Source organism: Mugil cephalus, chromosome 21, assembly GCF_022458985.1.
Source record: "Mugil cephalus isolate CIBA_MC_2020 chromosome 21, CIBA_Mcephalus_1.1, whole genome shotgun sequence".
NCBI classification, from domain to species: Eukaryota; Metazoa; Chordata; class Actinopteri; order Mugiliformes; family Mugilidae; genus Mugil; species Mugil cephalus.
The window spans coordinates 2,666,194-2,689,905 of record NC_061790.1 but is presented as its reverse complement, the minus strand read 5'-3'; the positions used below and the strand labels follow the sequence as shown (position 1 = coordinate 2,689,905).

General features: G+C 41.2%; 3 protein-coding genes across 4 annotated transcripts; 2 read left to right on the top strand and 1 right to left on the bottom strand.

The window, feature by feature from the left end:
* Nucleotides 1-31: 31 nt before the first annotated feature.
* Nucleotides 32-4,846, top strand: nsl1 (NSL1 component of MIS12 kinetochore complex). 2 transcript variants are annotated; one of them, XM_047573571.1, is made up of 6 exons: nucleotides 32-287; nucleotides 1,348-1,420; nucleotides 1,518-1,654; nucleotides 1,804-1,858; nucleotides 3,093-3,160; nucleotides 4,152-4,846. In XM_047573571.1, exons 1-6 carry the CDS (start codon nucleotides 96-98, stop codon nucleotides 4,383-4,385), a joined length of 759 nt encoding a protein of 252 aa, XP_047429527.1. In that variant the 5' UTR covers nucleotides 32-95; the 3' UTR covers nucleotides 4,386-4,846. The 2 variants fall into 2 exon arrangements, with proteins under 2 accessions (XP_047429527.1, XP_047429528.1); XM_047573572.1 differs by having other exon boundaries at nucleotides 41-287; nucleotides 1,521-1,654.
* A 227-nt stretch (nucleotides 4,847-5,073) lies between these two features.
* Nucleotides 5,074-7,895, top strand: batf3 (basic leucine zipper transcription factor, ATF-like 3). The gene is made up of 4 exons (XM_047573994.1): nucleotides 5,074-5,266; nucleotides 5,525-5,629; nucleotides 7,301-7,345; nucleotides 7,425-7,895. The coding sequence occupies exons 1-4, from the start codon at nucleotides 5,204-5,206 to the stop codon at nucleotides 7,575-7,577; spliced, it is 366 nt and encodes a 121-aa protein (XP_047429950.1). The 5' UTR covers nucleotides 5,074-5,203; the 3' UTR covers nucleotides 7,578-7,895.
* Nucleotides 7,896-18,712: 10,817 nt separating this feature from the next.
* On the bottom strand, nucleotides 18,713-23,348 carry atf3 (activating transcription factor 3). The gene is made up of 4 exons (XM_047574256.1): nucleotides 23,186-23,348; nucleotides 21,584-21,845; nucleotides 20,752-20,859; nucleotides 18,713-20,638 (listed from the first exon to the last, which is right to left on the bottom strand). Exons 2-4 carry the CDS (start codon nucleotides 21,842-21,844, stop codon nucleotides 20,315-20,317), a joined length of 693 nt encoding a protein of 230 aa, XP_047430212.1. The 5' UTR covers nucleotide 21,845; nucleotides 23,186-23,348; the 3' UTR covers nucleotides 18,713-20,314.
* Nucleotides 23,349-23,712: the final 364 nt, after the last annotated feature.

Below are 23,712 nucleotides of genomic sequence, written 5' to 3'. Positions count from 1 at the left end.
GTTGTTCCTAGAGGGGCGAGTTTAGTAGCCGGACCCGGAAGTGTAATTATAGTTCCGGTTTGCGTCAAACGTATAAACAACAGTTGGCGGTAAAGATGGAGCCCGTTCAGAGCGAAGCTTCAGCTGGCGAGAAAACAACAAACCAGGAATTTAGAGTTCAGGTGACTTCGAAGAGAGAAGTAATCCAGCAAATAAATGAATACAAAGACCTGTTAAGGACGGCTCTGGACGGACAGCCGGACGTCGCAGAGGAGACGAAGAAGATGTTGCTACAGGAGCTGCTGGAGGTTGAGTTAACGCTAATTATCTCAGATTAAACATAGATAAATTAAGTTTTAACTGCGTATAACAAGCTTCAAGGAGTTGTTTTAATGAAAGCATTTGTTACTAGAGGTGTGAGTTATTACTTCGTAGTCTGCGGCTCTGTTTTTTTAAGTTGTACACCAAAATCCATTCGAAAAATAGTGGATTTAAGGTTTGGTTCGCTGTCACTATTCATACACACACGCAGCAAACTGTAAAGAGTGTTTGTAATATTTGTTGGAATAAACTCGTGAATTCCGCTTACATGTTCATCTAAAATGTATCCATATAAGACACGTATTACTTGCCTACGAAGTAAGGCGGTGGCTTTACGTTGTACACCAAACTCCATTCGAAAAATATCGGATTTAAGATTTGATTCGCTGTTACCGTTCACACACACCGGCAAAAAACGAGAACCCCTAATTTTTGCTAACATGTTCATGTACAATCTATTCATATAAGACAAGTATTACTTGCCTATGTAGTAGGACTTTAGTTTTTTTTAATGCTCTACACCAAAGTCCATACGAAAAATAGCGGATTTAAGGTTTGGTTTGATGCTTTGGTGTTTATCTAAGAGGTATTTATTTATTATTTAAAACCAGCTGATTGAATTTTATAGAAGCTTTTTTAAAACATACAGTATATTGACTGTGGACGGTATAAACATGGTGTATTAACCAGACTCTAAGTACAAAGCTGGTGCAGTCAATATGTTTGACATTATACTAGATTATGATCACAGTTTATCAAGAAAAGGAAGCTTTAGTTGCACCGTTATAGTACCTCCTGTTTGCATCTCCCATGTTGTATATTCCTACTGCCATGGCCAAGATTTAATTCGGCATTTGTCTTTTAATTCATTCATTCATTCATTTTCTGTGACCTCACGCTGGAGCCTGTCCCAGCAGGGGTCCCCCTTGGACAGGTCTCCAGTCTGTCTCAGGACTAACACAGAGACACATCCACTTCCATTCACACATGCAAACTCCACACAGAAATGTATTTGAACCCAGAACCGTTGTGTTTTTATCCTCGCAGAACTTTGAGGCAGCTGTTCAGGCCAATGTGTTGGTGGACGGAAAACCGTGGGAGGAGGCACCGGACCTCGAAGGTTATTGTTGTTCTTTAAACACTTCCTCCTTTACTGGTTTAAAAATAAAAAAAAAAAAACGTGTCTTTATCTCCTCCTCCTCGTCTGAAACACTCAGCAGAAGATTTCGAGGCCACCGATCTGGAGAGCGTCCTGGACGATGCCATCGTGGAGACCACCAGGAGGCGCCGTGTCTACCCCCGACAGATCCTTCCACACGCCGTCCACGCCCTCAAGGCTGAGCGCAAAATTATGGTGGGGCTATTTTTATGTAAATAACGTATGTAATTTTTTTTGTAATGTATTTTTCCATCTTTATTTGTAATTATCACAAGTTTAACTGAAAACCTGACAGAATAAACATGAAGCTCCTCTGGCTGCCGTCTGCTCTGTTTGTATTTCAGGGGCTCTATGAGAACACGGTCAAGCCTCAGGAGATAATCAAAGACCCTGATCAAGGTAGATCTCATCCTGAGAAGATCTCGTACCGGCGCTTCACTTCTCTGTGGTTTGAGGAAGTGAAATCCTGCCCGTACCGTCTTGTAGCTGCTCCATCTAAACACAGGACACACTACGAATAAAAAGAAATGCACAGAGTTCTATATTAGTCCTTTTAGCATTTACTAAACAGGAACAACCGCAGACATGTGAAAGTCTCCCCCACACTGAAGTGAAATACCTAAATGCATCACTACTTCTTGTTCGCCATTTTCAGCTCAGAGTAAAAATGTCACCTGAGGTTAGGAACATGTTACATCATCTGTTATGAGTAGATGGAGACGGGGCCCGGAGGGAAAAGGTGGTGGCTTCAGCCGGGCCCCGAACTCATACTTTCTACTTACTGCCTACGAAGCAAGGCTGTGGCCTTTTTAAGTTCTACACCAAACTCCATTCAAAAAATAGTGGATTTAAGGTTTGATTTGCTGATTTGCTTGTCGTCATTCATACACACCAGCCAAAAAACTGTAAAGAGGATTTATAAGTTTTGTTGGAATGAACTCGTATTTCCTCTTGTATGTTTATGTAAAATCTATTTATATAAGACAAGTGTTATTCACTTACTAAGTAAGGCTGTGGCTTTTTTAATTTGTACACCAAACTCCATTCGAAAAATAGCAGATTTAAGGTTTGGTTCACTGACACCATTCATACAAAGGAAGAGGAGACAGAAGAAGACGATAAAGAGGTGGAAGACGAATAAGAAACAAAATCTCATGTAGTTGTATGTATTTTTTAATTCTGCCACAAACCAAAACCACGTCCCTGGAGCGCCACTAGTTCTTCTTCTGTTTTAATAGTTGTTGGTTGGTTTCAAAGAAGAAGAACTTAAGCAATGCAATCTATTTTTAAACACAAGGAGTGTTAGCTTTGCCCCCACCCTGCTGCTGCCCCCTCACTTTAAGAAGATGCTTTTTATTTTATATCTTATCAGACTGACACCTTTTAAAAAAAATAACCAAATAAAAGCCCAGACTACAAAGAGGCATTAGTTTTCAAAATAAAAGTCTCAATCTGTAGTAGATTCCTCCTCCTCAGCTCATACTTCTCGACTTCTTTTTGACTCTTTAATGAACACGTTTCATTTTATTCTTCTTTTAACAACGTGGTTTCAGTTTGTTCAAGTCCTTCCAGTTTTTTCAGATTAGTTACAGGTTTATTAACAGTTGTAATATTTTGTCCTCTTCTCTTCCAGAGAACATCATGCTCCATTTATCATCGGCTGCTCCTGAGGTGGTGAAGGAGGTCGACCAGGTCATAAAGGTAACACCTTCAGCTCATTCTACATCCTTCTATTCTTATTATATTGTATTTTTAATACTGCATTTTACTTCATTCTATTTTTAATGTTTTTATATTTTTAATCTGTTATTATTTGAACATTAGTCACTGTGAGTTTTTTCCTCATGTATTTGGGTCAATCAAAATGTAAAGCACTTTAAATGGCATTAATGGTTTTGAAAGGTGCTATAGAAATAAAGTTTGATTCATTAATTAATTCATTCATTCTACGTTTGGCTCTAGAGACGATTCGTCGACACAAATTCTCGCACATGAACGATATTATTGTCAACATAATTTTGAGTCCATTTTTCCACTAATGTAATAATAATCTGTCATATTAATGCAAGTAGCTACATCCTTTCAAGAGCAATACTTTTTTATTTGAACTTTTAAATATCCTAAAACATAAAATGGACTCTAACTCTGTGAGAGCTGGGACCAGATTAGGTGGGAAAAAATATCGATATTAATATAGATTTTAAACGAAAAAGTAAAAGTCATGTTTGTGAACGACTTCCAAACCTCCACCACCACTTTTTCTGTACAAGTGCAACAAATTGGAAATGGATCATTTTAATTAATATCGTTTTAAGTTAATAAGTATCACTGATGTCATGTGATGTGCACGTTTACAACGTGTTCTTTAAGCTGCATTTAAAATTTCCCAGTGAATTATGTAGAATATTGCAATATATCGCAATAATGTATCAATATTTCGTCTTTTTCTTCTTTCAAACTAACACGATGTGTTAACGGCCTCACTTTGCTCATTCGGTTTAAATCTGAGATGGTCCCACTCACACTGGGGGTTTTATTCCACCAGGACAAAGAGAGCGGAGGGTTCACTCCTCTCATTCCTCTATGAACCAACAGGTGCTGAGACCGATTCCTCAGAGTGAACCCTCTCGTCATCGCGCCTCTTTGAACATGGATGTAGTGCACAATTAATTTTCTTTTACTCTCCCTTCAGTCGATCAACACGCTGCAGAAACAAGCCCGAGGCCTCTGTGAGATCCTCAGCACCAAACCCAGTCAGACCTCGGCGGAGATCCACAGGGAAGTGCTCGGTTCTTGCGGCCCATCGGACGCCGCCACAGGCTCTCAGAGACACCGGCAGCCAATCAAGAGAGCGGCGGAGGAAGCGGCCGCCGCCCAGTGCTACGTCCCCCCGACCAAGAAACCAGACGGCACCGTGGGAGAGTGACGCTTCCTGCTAACGCGGCTTTGAGTTCGGACTAAAGACTTTTCTTCTTCTTCTTTTTTTTTTCCTGTACAGTTTTTCAAGTTTCATTATTATTATTTTTTTTTTTTTTTGTTATTATTTGGACAATTAATCAGCTGAGCACAACCACAAGGGGGCGCCCAGGCTCCTGTTATTGTGATGATATTACAGCAAAATAAATAAATGAATACTAAGATACTTCAGTGAAACCAAACGGACGCTTCGATGGAGCAGAAAGTCTCAGTTTGTCACGTTTGGAAACTGTTCCTCTTAAATGTTCTCACTCTGACCCAACGTCTGGTTTCTTCCTTGTGTGAATCCATCACAACTGGTTTATAAGAAGTTAGATTTCCCACAAAATATTTGAATTTTTCTGTCTTTTCAAACATTAAAATCTGCCCTGCTGGTTCATGTCCATCTGTTTCCTAATAAACTGTAGTAGTATATTTTATGATGTGTCCCGTTACGCAGCTTTTATTGTCATAATCTAACACGACTCAGGCTTTAGAGGTTAACCGAGCCCCCCTCCCGCAAATCTCTGAGTCATATGACTTATGTGAACCGTCCTCACCACTTCTTTTAAAAAGGCAACGAAATTGAAAAAAAAAAAAAAAATAAGAAACTTGAAGTGAAACCGAGTGAGGCCAGTTTGAGTTTTTCTGAGCTCGACCGGACTCCTCCTTTGGCCGCCGTCCACGAACGCTCGTCGTTGAAGAGTTCCCGGCGGGGACGGACCCCTCAGGACGTCCTTGTCTTTAAGTCTCCTCTTTGAGTCTTTCGCTGGTTCTGAAGCGTCTGTGATGTCAGACTGGGATTCGCAGCAGAGCAGCGTCGGGAACAACCAGCTCAGCGAAGGATGTGAGGTGAGGAGGGAGTTCACTCCGCAGGGACATGGTTTTATCGCTCCTCTGTTCGTGTTGCATTAAAGAGCTGCATGCATCATAAACACAGGGGTCAGAGGTCATGAAGGAACCTGCAAGTTCTGATTAGAGGATGAAAATCCTGCTGCAGAAAGAGTTAAACTAATTCAGTGACCTGCATGCAAGGGTTTGTTTTTTACAGCTGTTTTTGTGCGTGTGCGTGTTTGTGTGCGTGTTTGTGTGCATGTGTGTGTGTGTCAGTGCTCGGAGGACGAAGGCCGGAAGATGAAGAGGAGAGAGAAGAACAGAGTCGCAGCTCAGAAGAGTCGAAAGAGGCAAACTCAGAGAGCTGACCTGCTGCATGAGGTGTGTCCAGCAGAACATTAAATTGTGGTCATAATGATGTGGCTGATCCGTGTAGATAGTTTATTATACCCTCGGATGCACGTGCAGCACACGTTCCACTGCTACCTCGGCAAAACAAAAAAAAAACGTGCAAAACTATTTTAGGAGGTCATAATGTTATGGCTGATCGGCACATGTGCGGTTACATTAAATATTCATTATAATTTTCATTATATTTGCGTTCAGTTCTGCAGCCGCAGCCGTTTTTTTAGCAACGAAACACGATCCGACGTCTGGAACTGAAACTTTTATGTAAAATTCTTGAGGACAAAGTGAAACATTTGATTAATTCATCATGTGTGAAGTCAGAATGTTTCAAAGTTACCTTTAGTTTGTTAGATGCACGTTAACGCGTGAGCACAACAGCAGCTGTTTGCTAATATATAAGGACTGCATGTAGCATTAGCACGTTAGCCTAATAATAATAATAATACAGTGTGACTGACTTCCCCTGACCACAGATTTGTTTTTACCACAGATTTGTTTTTACCATAGAAAGTCTCTCAGTGCATCATCAATGTAAATCCAGGGATTTGTGGTGTTTCCACAATATTTTCCCTCGAGTTTCACATCTTTCATGTGGTTGTTGTCATACTTTGCTGCTGCCATCAAGGAGTGTCATTGCTATGCTATGCTATGCTATGCTAGGGGGGTCTGGTCAGGTCTGGTCTGGTCTGTGTGGGGGCTACATGTCTAAGTAACATCCACGTGAATAAATACCAGGTCTGAAAGTTTCCCAGTAGAAAACTGAACTAACATAAGTTGATGTGTGGGTCGATACTTCTGATACCAGGTCTTTATGATCTGAGGTCAATTATCAATATCGATACTTTCAATACTTCCGTCATTAATGCAGCATCACAGTGGGAAGTTACTAAACTATTGAGTTGTGGCAACACAACAAACCTTATGAAACACCTCATGTTAAACCACAACACAGAAAACGAGACGTTTATTATGAGGAGGAGAGAACAGAGTCACAATTAAAATCACTTCTCCTGTCAGTGGTCATAATGTTGTGGCTGGTCGGTGCATGTCTATACCTATAGCAGCTAGGAGACATGCTAATGCTAGCATGTTGTGGTTAAATGAACATATTTAACATCACTCTGTTGTGCTATGTTTTATTTTCTGCAGGTTGTGAGGCTGCCCTACTTATTATTTTATACTCGTTTATTTAAGCTTTAACTTTTCTATAACGTCGCTAATCAGCAAAAACTCGTTTGAAGACGTTGGGAGTTCATTATCAGTTCTGTCCTTGCACAACCATGTTCTGTTTTATATTTTATTACATCTTGGTGATTTTATTACAATATGCAGTGAAATAATCCCCGCGTCCACATATGAGGACATGTTGTTTTTTTGGTTTTTTTTCAAAAACTACTTCCTGTTTAAATATGATGCCTAGTTTTTATTCTTCTTAGGTCCCAATAATGACAAATACGTTGGAGAAATTAAAAATGCATAACAAACTGAAGCTCAGGTCTCAGGAGGTTGAATTTATTTGATGCAATACGCTCAATTTATTTAGTCGTTCTGCAGCAGGAGTCTGATAATAAAGTTCTTCTTCTTCTTCTTCTTCTTCTTCTTCTTCTTCTTCTTCTTCTTCTTCTTCTTCTTCTTCTTCTTCAGGCCTGTGAGCTGCTGGAGCAGAGGAACAGGAAGCTGAGGAGAGAGGTACTAATTAAATTAAATAAAACCATGAAAAGTTTCCTTCAAACGAGACGGTGTCAGCGACCGATGTCTCCGTCTCCAGGTGGACTCTCTGTCCGAGGAGCAGCACCTCCTCACCGAAGCCCTCAGAGCCCACGAGCCCCTGTGTCCCATCATGCACTGCTCCTTCGCCTCCTCCACCTCCTCCCAATCCACCAGCCTGCAGCCGGACAACATGGCCGCCCGTTCCCTGTGAGCCAGGTTTTCTGAACCCAGCTGGCGAAACCTCTTCTCGGACTGACAATGCGTGTTTGTGTGCAGCATCGGCCACTAGAGGGCGCCGTTCACCTCCGTGCAGCAGGCGTCCTCCAGTGGTTCCTGAAGCAGCTCCTCACATCTATCATGTAAATACAAGAACGTTTTAGCTCTCGGCTGCCAAAAAAAAAAGAAATCGGTTGACGTTGGGGATGATTTGAAGCATTTACTCCAGGTTTTATCTGCTTTACGAGTTCATGAGCGAATCACCACATACACGAGACGAGTAATGGAATAAAGAAATGAAAGACAAATCACACACGTTCTCTGATGCGTTAAGTCACATTTTGAGTCAAAATAAGAAAATGTTTGACTAGAATAGAGATTATTATGTTACTGAGACATTCTGTTAACAAACTAATGAATAAGAGCCACTTACTACTTGGGGTTAAAGGTTCATATTTTTATTTTCTAATTTTACACCTTTTTTTCTATAAGTTAAAACAACAGCAGTTTGGAACTATAGAACTTATAACTAAGCAAAGATTTATCCTCTCAAGCCACTAATATTTAAGTTTTTATCACCATTTTCATATGATTAATCATTTACAAAGGCGTATTTAAAGTTATAAATAACTATGTTATATCAGTTTTATAAATTATATGCAGTCGAGTTTATTTAGAGTATTACTGGACACTTATAAAAATGAATATGAGCAAAAACGTGTGATAATATTTCACATTTGTCTGTTAAACCTAAATGGTAAACCTAAAAAGTATCAGGTCTCAGCCTCTGAGATGGTTTTAATTACTAAACATTTCCCACAATTTGGATGTAAACGCCTCCATATTAAAGCCGAGAGTCTGTACTTTAAGCTACAGCACGAGGAAATGTCCAAACATGTATGGACCTCACTGTATATTGTGCTTTTTAAACATGCACTATGCTGCTGCCAATTAATCAATTAATTAAATTAATTGTGGTTTTTCAGGTCAGACCATTTCACAGTTTATTAAAGGTTTTTGATTCAGATTGTTCCCCCCAAAAAAATAAAAACTTAATTATATGAATAAAATTCATAACAAACAAAACATTATTCACATAAGACATAATAAAATTTGTTTTTAGTAATAATCCCTGCTGGTTAAATTTAAAATCAAACATGTTAATATTTAAAAAAATATCTTAATTAATTTGGAAAATACATAAAAGCACATTAAAAAGTATTGACAAGTCAGGCATTATGTAAGAGCAGACGTCGACATGCTTCAGAAATAGCTGTGGTTTTTGGTTGAGTGATGTATGAAAACTGCAAAAGCCCTCAAGTGTGTCATGAGTTCCTTGTGACGGACACGTTTACCATCATCAGCGTTGAGCAACAGCAGCTCGTCTCGTCTTTGACTGTTTGAGGTGGAAAACCCTGACTGACCTGCATGAAAACTCAACAAAAAATTAGCATAGCATTAAAAAATGTATATAGTTTCACATGTGTGACCACAGCAGCATTAAACTTTTAATATTAGTTCAGGGTTGTTTCCCTTTTCCTTCTCTTTCCTCACTGAGGAGGATGACGCAAAATCGTCGAAGTCGAGTCTAATTCACAGAAACTGGACTGACGGCTGTTCTTCAAAACCCAAAGACACGGAGGAGGAAGCATCGTCTAATTCAGTCTGTATTAGACGTGAGGCAAAAGACTGCACAAAACTAGTGTAATGACTTACAAATAATAATATTCTCCCCACAACCGTCTTAGACCACGTTTACACGCATCACAGCTTTCTCTGTTTGCTCCGGTTTTCCTTGGATCCAGTGCTAAACCCCTTATGCTGTTAGTTGTCCGATTAAGCGTTTACATGCTGCAGAAAACCGGATTCCAGTCGTATTGTCTGGGTGTCTTAATCGGATAAGGAGAACTCCGATTTTAGTCCGAGTAACGTGTTTACATGCACAAGTTGTCCGGTTACAGTCCGATTAGGGCAATAATTCGTACGTAGTGGCTGACCTACAGGCTGGTGACAGTGCTGCATCAGATATTGACCCTTGTTGGGTGGCTAGGTCCGATTTATACTGCTGCTTCACCACTACCATGAGCTAAGAAGGATCATAGACTGTACGTGTGCAAGGATGCAACTAGATGTGGTTTTGCAACATTTACGGAGAAATACTTGACGCGACGCCAAAGGAAACCCGGATCGTTTTCGCATGTGTGGACGTGGCCCATAAACGTCGGTCCATTGCGAAACTGGAGACATCAGCCAAAAAAAGTAGAAGAGCCGGAGCACAGTACAGTCCGTAATCCTCGTTTTAGCTCATGGTAGTGGTGAAGCATCAGTATAAATCGGACCTAGCCACCCAACGAGGGTCAGTATCTGATGCAGCACCGTCACTAGCCTGTAGTTTGTTGTTATGAGACGTTGTCGTGTTTGTATCCAGGCGTCCACATGAATGGGCAAAAAAAAAACTGGAACCACAAGGTTTCAGTCGCCAAAATCTCCAGATGCGTCATGACATTTGTCCCAAAAGTAGAAAGATTTGTGCAGTTTCATTCAAAAAATCGCATTCGTGTAAACATGGCCTTAGATGAACTGTAGGACAAGAAACCTCCCTAGCAGCAGTACAAAAGAAGTAAAAGACGCCCCAGAAGTGTCTGTGAAGGTTCTCAATCATCCAGGTCATGATAATCCAAAAGTTTAAAAAGGCAACGGGACCTCAGACTTCCCTCCAGTCTCTTAGAACTGAACTACTCAGATGAAGCGACCATTTGCCTTTTTAAACCCCTTTTGGATCAGCTCCACCCAACCACCCAAACACTAGTCGGCGCTTTGTCTTTTTTTGCCAGTCGGGTCAGAAGAGGAACACTACAAATGTTTGTATCTCTGAAGCTCCTCAGTTTTATTTATATAGCGTCAATAACAACACAAACTGTCTCAAGACGCTTTACAAAAACTGGCCTGAAAAACCCTGAAGAGCAGGAGAAACGAGCTAAACAAACTTCTGACCTAGATGCATGCATCGGAGTAGGATCTAATAATACAATAAGATACAGCTGGTGATGTTCTGTAACAGTTTGAGAAAAAAAGAGGAACCATGGGCATGTGGAGAATTGTTCATCCAGGAGAAAGAGAAAATAAAAACGTTTTGAAATGAAAAGAAAACTTTCTTTAGACTCAGAAACAAGGTTCAGTTCATGTTCTGTGATTCTGAATCACAGCTCGTCTTCAGCTTATTTTGCAGCTCGGTCAGGACCAGCCGGGTGGGGCTCGACACCACAAGTAAGAAAAAAAAGAAAAGTCTAAATACACAGAAAAAGAAAAAAAATGGTGTCAGTGCACTTTTAAACTCCCCTTGCATAACCCCAGCGTCCACCCACCTGCTGCATGAAACAAGAGCTCAGTGTTAGGAAACAAGTCCTGTGGGTTTGCCCGCTCGCTGCCTCCAACTTCCACAGGAAACTGACGGAGCAGTCTGAGCGAAACTGAGCCCAGATCAGTTTCTAAATGACCCTTTTCTTAAAGCTGCACTGGGATGATGCAAAACAGGTCACCCGGCAACCGGGAAATACTGGCAGGGCAGGAAGCAGCACGTCACTGAGCTGTTAGGAGCAATACAATAGGAAGTACGAACCACCGTATGAACCTCTGTATAAACCTATGCAAATCTATATGAACCACTATACGAACCTTTATATGAACCTCTATATGAACCTATTTAAGAAAAACTATATGAACCTCTGTACAAACCTCTATAGGAACCAATATACAAACCTCTATACGAGCCACTATATGAACCGCTATACAAACTTCTATATGAACTTCTATAAGAACCTCTATAAGAACCGCTATACGAACCAGTATATAAACATCTATATGAACCTATGAAAATCTATGTGAACCACTATTTCCCAGTTTGGGATTAATAAAGCATCTGTCTGTCTCTCTCTCTCTCTCTCTCTCTCTCTCTCTCTATCTATCTATCTATCTATCTATCTATCTATCTATCTAATCTAATATAATCTATCTATATGAACCTCTATAACTGCTACAACTGAAATAAAGACGTGGCTGAAACACCTTGGAGAGAGCCGTGTCTTATCATCCACATGGAGACACCCACTCATACCTGACATAAGGTGGCAGGCAAGCTTCTGCAGAAAAGCAGAGTGAATTCTCTGTAATTTCTCTGGAAAGGCAGGCAGCTGCTCCTTGTTTTGGGTCATAAGTGTTTTACCAAGGAAGTGTTTCATTATGAGCTTAAATCATTTTTTTGTTTGTTTTTTTTTTCATTATGTTGCCTGCCGGAGGCTTTGCACAGATGAAGTCTTCTCATATGATTTGGAGTCAAAATGAAAGCTGCTAAAAACACTGATGAAGGCGTTTTACATTCTTTATGTGTAACGTCTTGTTTAAGGTCCAAAACAAAAAGCCTATATTTGCACAGGATTTAAAAACAGATTAATAAGAACAACTGAAAGTATAGCAAGTGTTTTTCCATGGGAGGGAGCAGCATCTGAATTAAAGAAATTCAAGGAAATTATGTTTCATCCCAAAATGTCCCAGCTGGCAATGCTTTGCTACAACCACTCCTCTGCTTACCAGCCTTTACTGACCCCTATCCAACAGAAATATGTAAAATATTATCAACGGTACAGTTTGAATCTCTTTCATTATGTTTCCACATGTCAGGAACTACTCCCCCCGAGCTCCACTCCTTTGATTTCACAAGCAAGAATAACACAAGCCACCTTTTAGTATTCAGAAAAGAATTCTTCAGACTAAAGCGTGATTTATGCCTCTGCAGGACTCTGCAGTCCATAGAGGTTGGAGCCCCCAGTGGACATTTGAGGAACTGCAGGTTTAAGAACTAAAAGCCACGCTGACGTATGGATGCCCTTATCCACTATAATGTGGTAAAATTATAGCCTAACTGTATGGGAGCCCTAAGCGGCCATGCATTCATACGTGTTATTTTCTCTGTTTTCCTGCAACAACAAGTTAATTTCCTGTTTTTTCAAGATCTCAAGTAATTTCTCTTGAGACTGTTTTCCAGAGAATTTGGAAACTTCAATTTCAAAATATTTATGTATTAACAAGTGACCAGGGCTGCAGCTAATATGGGAAAAAAAACGTAGAAGGACTGAAGTTTCTCTGGTGCAATAAAACCAAGTATTCGACCTGTCGTGCCTCCGTAATGAACGCTAAGCTCCGAATGTGGCCCAGAGCAAAAGATATAAGGTTCAAATAACCCCCGATTTCTTCTCAGCTAATGAATCAAAAGCAGAAACATGACTCCGCCAACTCTCAACTCGACCAAACAAAACCGCTAATACCAGGACACAGCTTAATGCATCCTCTGGAAGTCAGACTGGGAGCAGCCAATGGTTTAGTCTTTAATCTGAAACAAATGAACCAGTCCAAAGCGAAAATGTAGAAGAACTTGACACAGAAACATCTGATCATCCATTTGTGAGGCAACAGGTTGAGGATATAATTAAAACACATCGGATGTTTTGACCTGACACATTAAAATGTCACAGATTTCATCGTCAAACTCCTCTAAGGCAGCAGATATTTCTGAGGCTTCTGACTCAGTTTCGTTGAGTAATGCGAGAGTCCTGGTTCCCCTTCAGGTCAACACACTCTTGTTCCTCTTCGCTCTCTTTAATATGGGTTATACCGATCATAGAGATCACAGATGTGTGTGTTTAACCTGGCCGATAAGATGTCTGTGAACTCGTACTCCGGCCAGATCCGTGTGTTTGTGTGTTAAGTCGTGGACCTTTGACCTCGGCTCACAGGACGCCGCTGGTCAAAGATTACGACACCGTTTGCCTCCGCTTGTGACTGAATTACATCAGATTTCCCCTCTGAGAGAATGACACATCATCTTCCCTCATTCCCTCTCCTTATAACCCCCCCTCTTCTTTTTTTTTTTTTTTGCCTGTGTGCGTATGTTCGGACTTTAGCCCTGCGTTAATAATGGGCTAATGCGCTAATATCCAGGTCAGGTTATTGCTCTGGACCTCAAGCCACGACACCTGAGGATTTTCAGTTCAAGTGAAAAGAAAAAGGTTTTCTTTCCCTCGGATCAAAGTTAGATAAAAATAAACAACGTGAGGTCTCTTCCCAGAACTACTCGACTCACTGGGACCAACGTTTTGACCCCGAGCTGAACTGAGAGGACTCTGTTGGCCGTGTTGAAACTTGCACTTCCCATTTTTGCTTCCGTTTCTACTGTGAGTCAACTGTACTTTGTTAAAAAGGAAACACATAGCGCACTTACACCGATCAGCCATAACATAATGACCACTGACAGGGAAAGTAAGTAATATTTAAACTCCTGGGAAACATTCATTGGCGTGGATGTTACTACCCCACCCTCTACCAACAGCTACGTTTTCATAAAATAAAGGTGATATTTCTGAATTGCTCTTTGTACCATTGAAAGTTGTTTTGGGAATGAGCTGCAGCTGTCGTGAATTCTCGTCACGCGATACTTCACTTTCACTTTATATGAACTGGTCATGTCTCCCCCTGCATCAACTTTAAAGTCTGAGCCATGAAGCCAATATGGGAGTGCAAAAAACTGCAGTTCATCGAGTGGCCACTTGAGGCTCCAAGATGGAGCAAATCCCCATTGACCCCCATGTTAAAAGGCCCAACTTTACAGCATCATTAAACATGTTTACAGCCTGGTGCTGTTTCACTACTCATGACAACTGAATAACTCAGTTGTTTGATTGTTTATTAAGGTTTAAGATTTAGATCCTGCTTTGAGTGACAGGTGGTAGCCTGAGCTAACAGGTAGCGGAGAGTTGGGTGGGCAGGTTCAGAATCCAATGGGTGATGTCACGATGGGTTTGACCATAGTATAAACAGTCAATGTTTATATTGTCGTCTCCAGTGACGCCGGTGACGGGAAAATGTGTGTTTCCATTGCACCTTTGTGATAAACTTTTGTATCTATATGCCTGAAAAACCTCCTCATGAGAGCGTACAAATGTTTTAGATTTAGATATTTGAACGTTTTTTTGAAATGTAGGTGCGACATTTGGGTTTTGCGCATTTCTAGGGGTAATGGAAACACAGCAATGAGCAGCCTGACACAGACACACACACACAAATGCTTTAGGAACAACTGAGAAAACATGAAGAACAGCACAAGGTGTTGACCTGGCCTCCAAATTCACTAGATCCCAAACTGACCAAGTGTCTGTGGGACGATCTCTTCCCCTCAAAGGCCTCCACTAACAACATCCTGTTGCCAGTTTCCCAGAAGAACATCAGTGTATCCAAAAACAAAACTGAAACAAAGGCAGCTGTTAGAGGCCTACAATAAAACTGAGAAGAGAGGAAGAGTAAACGGTTGTGGAGTAAACTGCACCAGCTGCAAAATAACTTGAATGAAAACAGCATGAGGATGTGGGTATTTCGCACCAGGCCTTTGGACGTAATTTCCTATAATCAGCGCAGTTCAAGCCGCCTATTTGTTCCTTCCCCTGTCCCAGATAGGGCTGGCCCTCTTACATGTCTCAAGTCTTGAATTTTTACAGTAGCTGTGAAATTCCTTTTAGGTGTGGCAGTTTGTAAAGGAGTCGTTGGAAACTTTATCGCTTTGACTTAGTTATCTGGGACACTGACTTTGCAGTCGTGCCTCTGGTGAGGTCAAGGGCTGAAACATGAGGCCAACGCCTATAGACCCCCTCCACAGTTTTGAAACAGTGTGATGACGTAATTTGAGGGGCGGGGCTTAGCTGGAGGCAAAACATGTCATCATGTTTCAATATTTTACCAAGAATGGGCGAGAAAAGTGGCTATTTTAGAGAATATACTAATACACTCACTCCCTGAGACCGTGAGTGTTATTTTAAAAGTTGACTCTGACTGATGGGACAACATTCATCGACCCCTACACTCTCACTCGCTGGATGGACGATTTGACCAAAGAAGGACACAGAGGGGACGAAGTCTGGTCCGTCTTTATCAAGTGAAGCCTCTCCAACAAAGATATTACAAGAAGTAAATGGAAACACTGTGGAGGGGAACGTAGTAAATGCAGTGTCTGCTTAGACACCCCTGAAACATACAACTAATGTTGCGTTAGCATTAACCTGACATCAAGAGAGTTGTTGATACTTGTGTCACTCCAGTCTTTTCCTTTAATTGGTTTCAACCAAAGTCGTCTACGACTTTTATTGCTGGTATGTGATAAAACTTAAAGTTAGTGTTTTTTCGGTTTTGGTACCAAAAATACAGCAAGACGACATTTTCATGGTTGAAAGTGACGGTGTTCACCTGACAGTGTAACCCTGTTTTGCCTCCAGCTAACGTTGTCACGTCTAAGTGGTGCAGGCCATGAAGGAGTCTATAGAAACTTCACGTTTCGGTGTCATCTTGACATCATAGCTACGCCTTCAGCCCAGACCCCACGCAAACACATAATCATTGAAAATGAAGCAGGAAGTAGCGACAAATATTAACTTGACCAGCAAAAAAAAAGCAAAAAAGACACAGCGCCAGTGTTTGGGTGGCATTGTTACAGAATGAGCCAGACTGACAAGGTACAAATATAAATAGCTTGTAGCGACGTAGGCTAACAGTTGCACAGCTGGATTAGGACAATGCCTGGACCAATTTTAAAACGTTTTTTTCTCACTTATCCAATTCTGGGGAATACGGTGAGTGACTAAATCTCACATAGGGGCAGCGTATCCCTTTAAATTAACCTTTAGTTCCCTAACCTGCAGTTCCTTAACAGTCCACTCTCTTCGTCCATCTTCATGTTAAGTCATTAGGTTTAGGGATACATGAGCGCAAGCTGATGAGTTTATCTACACATCGTAACCTGATGGAAGAGACGAGCTATAAGCTATGAGCAGAGAGCAGCAGTGGAAGAATGTGACTCGTAGATACATTATGAAACACGAGGACAGGTTGAAACACTGAACCAGTAAATCAGAGAAACACCCACTGGTTGATATTAAAAGTTTATTATCTTCTTCTTTAAAATAATAACAATAAAGTTATAAGTAAATTATACTATTATATAGTGAGTGTACATCACAGCTCTTACTGGGTTTATGAAACAGTGCTGACGTATCCTGATGCCTGTTTTCAGACAGGTAGGGCTGAAACATACCTTTAAATGTCAACCCTCAAGCAGGAGCCGGTGAGAAGTCTTTGTTGTGTGGTCTGGGGGTGGAAGCCGAATGCCCGAGGGCAATTATCTCCTTGTGTAAATGGGTAATTAAGGTTGCAGCCAACCGACTGTTCAGCTGAGTGTATCGGATGGAATCTCGTGCATCGAGTTAAAGCAGATATCTTATTATATTTCATTATGTTTATCATTGTTTCGCTTTCTCATGTGTTTGATAACTCTTATGTAACTTAACTTTTATAACCTCTCTTAATAGGTAACACCTTGAAACGCAGAGGACCTTTCTCGTATTTACCCGCATCTCTAAAAGCAGCATCTCCAGCAAATATGTGTAGCTTTTTAAATCATCTGTTAACATCTACACGTTGCATTTAATATTAACACTAGTCCACAGCAGCTCATCACCTGCTGCTCTGCACTAAGCTCGGTGGCTGGTGTCTGGTGGCATCTTACTTCTGATCTTGGCAGAAGGGAACAGGTGTTGGTTGGAGTGTAGTTGCGTGTCCCATCACCTCAATTACCTACTGCTGCTGGCTAAGCTAGGCTAGGCTAGGCTAGTTAGTAGCTGGTCTGCTGCTCGGTTTTTCAGTTGGACTGAGCTTCTAAATGTGTTTTGCCTCAAATCATGGCACAAGGGATTGTAACATCTTGTCCTGTGTATTAATGTAATAGAAATGATTATATGTAATGAATTTCTGTCCTTCAGTTTGCACACATTCATTTTAATGTCCTCTAAATGTGATTTTGCAGCTTTTTTTGTCCGCAACAAGACAAGAAGTATAATAAAGAGTAGAATTATAAAATGAGAAAGAAGTTTTTTTGTTCTTTTGACATCCCTTAAATCAAAAATTTTTTTCATGAGACGAAAAAGAGAGAATTTATAGAGCGTTTTCATGGCGGATTTACAGAGGCAACAAATGTCCGCTCATGTCTTGAAACCAGCCGCCTTCGCCCTCTCCCTCCCTCCTCCTTCCTCCTTCCTTGGTGAACTGCTGACATGTCCAGTCTTGTCCTTCACCTCAGCCCAGCTGCTCTGAGCACACATGCAGGAAGTCCATAGGTGAACTCGCAGGAAATTTTCCACTTGTGAAAGATGCATGAAGTATGTGCTTAACGGACGGCGAGTTCCTGCCGTTTATCTGGGAACATGTCTGTTGTTTGGGAAACACCGTGTTCCTTCCTGTTAGTTTCGTAAATTGTGTTCTTGCACAGTTTTTTGTCTCGAGGAGCTCCCGCTGTCACAACCACGAGTCTTAGCTCTGCTTGTGAATATTTTAAGAAAATTAGAAACATGTTTCAGTGCAAGTATAATAACGTGCGGGGGCTAAAGCCAGGTCCTAAAATTTCCCAGCAGAACACTGAATTGTCACGACATGGTTTAAATGTTATTTACTTCTCCTGTTGGTGGTCATAATGTTGTGGCTGATCAATGTATATGAGCGGGTATATGGGAGGTTACAGGTTCACATCCCTATAGTTCCACGGCTGAAATTCATTGAGGAAGAACTTGACCTCCTGTGTGAACGTATAGATGGGATGAATCAATTAACCAATTAACCTAACGAGCATGTCTGTGGATGGGGGGAGGAAGCTGGAGTACCCGGAGAAAACCCACGCAGACACAGGGAGAACACCCAGATCCTTTTAAGCTGACCGTTGTTATTACCACTATTTCCAAAACAGAAAATATTTTTCAGAGAGTTTTGCTTTCACTCTTCTGTCCAGTTCATCCCAAACCAGCTCCGCAGGTTAAAGCCTAGAGACTGGGACATGGTTCACTCCGTGTTTTCAAGCTTTTCATCTAGTTTTGATCCTGGACTAAAGTTCTGGGTCATTATCTTCCTGTAGGATGAAGCTCTGACCAACTACACCAGAGGAAAGTGATGCTGCTCTAAAACTGTTGACCTGTAGTGTGTGTGTGTGTGTGTGTGTGTGTGTGTGTGCCAGTCAGACAGGATCCAAAGGAAACAACCAGAGAGGTGTCATTTGCAATGCTTACTTTTAATTAACAAAGTATCAAAAAACAATGAACAGAACACATCGATGGAAGTACACAGTGGTAGTAGCAGTGCAGTTGTACCTGACATTTATTCATTTAGGCTGTGATGCTCCAACAGTTTGAGCAGCGACAGAAACAAAAAAAAAGAACACAAAACAAAGCAACAAATTGCCTCCAGTAGCAGGAACAGGCAGAAAACATACGAGACGAACACGACACAAACACCACACACAGACGCCTGCGTCCCTGAAACACTCTCCGACTCAAACTTCAGTCTACACCCGAAGTCCTGAATTATTACTCTTACTGGTGTTGAAGTGTTGCAAATACTAAAAAAAAAATGAGGTGAAGAATATTTGGCAGTGGGTTTAATCCCGAAATTCATAACTAATAAATACGATTTAACCATGATGTGTTAGAGGACGCAGCGTCTTCCGATACCTAGCTAACGATATCTATCGAGCACGACATCCACACAAAATCTTATCAATAAATATATAAAATAACCATCGTTTTGTTGTTGTTGTTTTTTTTGTTTTTTTTTGCTCTGTCGAGACCAAACGGAGGCATCTGGGTGTTTTTTTTTTTTTTCACGTACAGCAGCACAGAGTTAATGCGCAGTCAATACAAGATCCTCTCAGGTAGAAAATAAAAACACTGGAAGCTTCACTGTTTCAGAAGCTGTAAAACAGAAAAATAATGGATTTTTTTTTTTTAAGAGGGGACGCGTATGTGAAATATTGCAGTGTTCAATTCGCTTTTTGGACGATTTTCTTGCTTGGCAGCACATATCGAGTTCATAAGTAAAGAAACGCATATGTGATTATATTGTTATTTTAGTAGAATTTGAAACCCTGCCTGCAAAGTACATCTGTGTCCCTTTTTGTGACTGCTACTAAAACTTAAAAAAAAAAGAAAAAGAAGGTAATGAAATAGACTTGTACAGCCTGTGTAGGTCCTGAGTGGTTAGTAGTAGCAGCAGATTCTTTTTAGTATCGTGTAAAGTACAAGCGGACAGGGTTAACGCAGCTACAACATATATATGTATATATATGTATATCGCACAGTAGTCACTTAATAATAAATATAGTATTCTTCATATGCTAAGCACAAACAATACAAACATCTTTTCAAACTCTCAACACAGTCGATCTCGTCTCTCGGTGGGTGAACAGTTTAAATAAATGTGCCTTGATCACCTTGAAATCACAAACAACAACAGATAAATCCGACTCTAGACTAATGAAAATACCGGTAAATGCTGACGTCTTTAGTGCTTTAGCATGTGTCCTTGGCCCTGACTGTTAGAAAATATACATAATGCATGTCAAGGTGATGCCTATTGTCCAATCAGCAGCTACAGTCTCAAAGAGTCTGGGGCACTCGGGTCTCTTTATGCCACTCTCTCTAGCAGCTTAGTGGATGGCGAACGAGGCTGAGGAGTCATCCGACGGGTGGTGTTTATTATTCTCTGCTTTCTATAGAGTCTTTGTGGCGTCTCCACTTGCTCCTCCCCCCGAAAGAAAAGAAAAAAACAGTCTGCAGCAGGTGGAAGAATCGTCTTTGGAAAAGACCCCGACTCGTCTCATAGGTGGTCGGGGCAGTGAATGTGATCGAGGGTCAGGAGTCCTGCGTCGAGCGGCGCGACCGTGGAGGTGGAGGTGGACAGCGAGGAGGAGGACGACGAAGAGGAGGAGGAGGAGGTGAGGTTGTGGAGCTGCAGAGCGCTCTCCTTGATGTGCTGGATGAAGAGGTTCCTCTCGTCCTCGGGCGTTTGGCCGTTCTGAGCCCGGACGATGCAGGTGGGCCGGTGCAGGTTGAGCATGTAGACCAGCTGCTGCTTCTGCTGCTTCAGCTCCTCAATCTGAGCTTTCAGGTCGGCGTTGACGCTCTCCAGCTTCTCAGACTCCTGCAGGGGATGAAAAAAAAAAGAGTATAAAAACAAGGAAGGTCGACGGAGTAAATAATACGGAATAGAAACATGCAAATAAAGGCTATGATGATCTCAAACTTGAAAACTACCTTCTGCAAACATTCTGTCTTCTCCTTCTTCTTGTTGCGGCATTTGGCGGCGGCGATTTTGTTCCTCTCCCTCCTCCTCTTCCTCCTCTCATGCTCCTCATGAGTATACTGTAAGGGAGAGAAAGAAAGAAAGGAATGTTTATCATTCTTAACCTCTTGTCATTTGAGGCTTTTTGCAAAAAAAAAAAAAACAAACAAAAAAAGGCCTTTTTTGGACAAAGTAAAGTGAATGCTGTTCATGAACATTTTGGAGCTCAGTCATGATCTTGGTCTCTTTTTAAAGCCAAGACTCTGAAGTTTCAGAATCACTCTAAGTGGTTTTGTTCTTGAGTAATCAGAGTTAGAACACAGTTATAGAATAAGAATTGTTCTTGAATTTTTCTGAACCCATTGACTTTCATCAATGAAACCAGAAGAAAATGACATATTGCATCATGCAGCATTTATTCAAACACAACTCATGTCCAGAGCTCTGATTGGGTTCAAAAATATACTGCTTGCCCATATACTAGGGCTGGACGTATCAATCTAAATATCAACAGTGTAGATACCAATGCTAGTATCGGTATTGGATCGATATTTATATCGCATTGGTACTGATACTATTGACGTAAAGTTTCTATCACAAAAGTCAGAATCACTCTAAGTGGTTTTGTTCTTGAGTAATCAAAGTTAGAACACAGGAAAAAAAGTAAATGGGTTTGCTAGATTTTTCTGAACCCATTGACTTTCATCAAAAACATGATAAGAAAATGACACATTACACCACAGCTCGTGTGTAGAGCTCTGAATGTCAGTACTCAGTGCCCATAAAGCTTCCAGCGTCCCTTACCTCTCTCTTGACCCCGGTGCCAGACGAGTGCTGCTCCGAGGCCCGGTCCGAGCTGGAGCTGGCGCCCCCGTCGGAGCTCACGTCGGCGCTGAGCCCGCTGGAAAGGCGCTTGGTCTGGATGGCCAGCCGGAGCTCCTCTTTCACGATGGGCGTGAAGTTGGTGAAGTCGTCCAGGGTCAGCGTCCCCGGCGGGGACAGGCAGGGGACCATGGCGGAGCAGCTGATATCAGCCAGCGAGGGGCCCGAGTGCTGGAGCATCATTCTGGAAAAACAAAGGAAAAAAAAAAAAAAGAGATTTTTAGGCGGGTCTTGGGTTTTGCGAAAGTCAAATTATTGCACCATAAACATGTTATCAAGAGCAGGTTGGTTAAGATGCTGCGGGCAATAAAGAGACGGCTTTCTGCTGAGTAATGCTGATAAGGAACAATGTGAAGGGATGAATTTCTTTAAATGTCAAGATGATATGGAACAGGAGGAGACGACAGATATTTGCTCTTTAAAGAGATACCAATAAAAGATATAATTGAAAGGGGGCATCATTAGCAGGGGTGGAGGTTCACTATCTAAACAGAGCAGTGACTAATGGAGAACTCTTATCAGCTTCGTAAGAACAAAACCAAAACAAACACATGTATGAGGTTACAGCCACTGGATGACATTGCAAAGAAAGAGATTTATTACTGCTGGAGTTTGTGCAAAAGTTACTCAAGGATAGATTTCAAATAGCTTTTATATTATTTCCAATTTATTTGCAATCTCTTCTTCTTTCTTCATACTGTACATACACATATGTAAATTAATAAATAAATACATAATGATAAATATATTATTATGGATTCAATCTGTACGTTTTGTCATGAGGTAATATTTTTTAAATTTGTTATTAAGTCTAAACAAACATTGAAGTGTTTAATAAATTAAGAAATAAGAAGGAATTAAAAGAGAGGATGGAAAAGATTTATTTTATATATTCAAGAATCATTTATTGTCATTATGTGTCTAATTTATATAAACAAAATATAATAATAAATAAATATCTAATTTTTGCTCTTAATTTGAGTCTTTAATATAATTAATTTAAAAAATAAGAGAAACAGGACAGAAAGGAAGAGAAAACACTCGAAAATATAAATCAAAATGCATGAAATTTAGTTCTTTAAGTAATCTGTTATATTAGTTCTTTAAAATTTAAGCAAACTTTTAAATATTTAATAAGAGAAAGAAGGAGGTAACACAGAGAGAAACGAAAGAAAAAGGCTGATGTTTATAAAAAAAGGAGAGACAGAAAAGAAACGTATGACAATTTAAATGTTAAAGGAAATCTCGTTAAAGTATAAAAACCATAAACTAATGAATTAAACATGACTCACGACTGTAATCTGTGACTGAAACTTCTTTTATCTTTTGTTTCTCGGTCTTATTATTTCTGATCCAGAGCCGGTGTGCGGAGGCTGAACCGTCCCGGGACTCTCCACTTCTTCCCCGGGACCAGATCAACCACCACGCCGCCTGTCTCCCTAACAAACCCCGGCCCCTATCCCCTTTCCCCCTCCCTCCCGCTACCATTACCACCTCCCCTCCTCTTTTTCCTCCTCCTCCTACCTGTTCAGAGATGTTCGGGTCCGGTGTGGTGCTGTGGTGCGGTGCGGTGCGGTGCGGCGCGGCGCGGGGAATAAAAAGTGTCGCTCCTTCTGTTCTTGTCTCTCCTGCCGCTGAGTTTCGCTTGTGGCGTCTCTGTTGCATCACCGGCTCCTTTAAAGCAGAGCGGAGGGGGCGGGGTCAGCGTGACGTAACAGGAATTCTACGAGAGAGAGAGAGAGCGAGAGAGGGGAAGAGGGAGGGGTGAGAGCGGAGGGGGTGACGTCATTCTATTTATGGAAGGCTGATCCTGCGGTGATGCAATCTAGCAACCCTGGGCTGTATCCCATAACAGGACAGGCTTCCCCCTCCTCCCTCCTCACCCCACCTCACCCCTCCTCCCTCCACCTCCTCCCGTCTATCTGTTTTTTTTTCTTTTCCTCCTCTACACTCCTTTCCTCCATCCACTTCTTCCTCATTCTTTCCATCTTTTTTCCATCCTTTTCTCCCCTCCTTTTTAACTCTTTCTCCCCTCTACTCCATTAATCTCC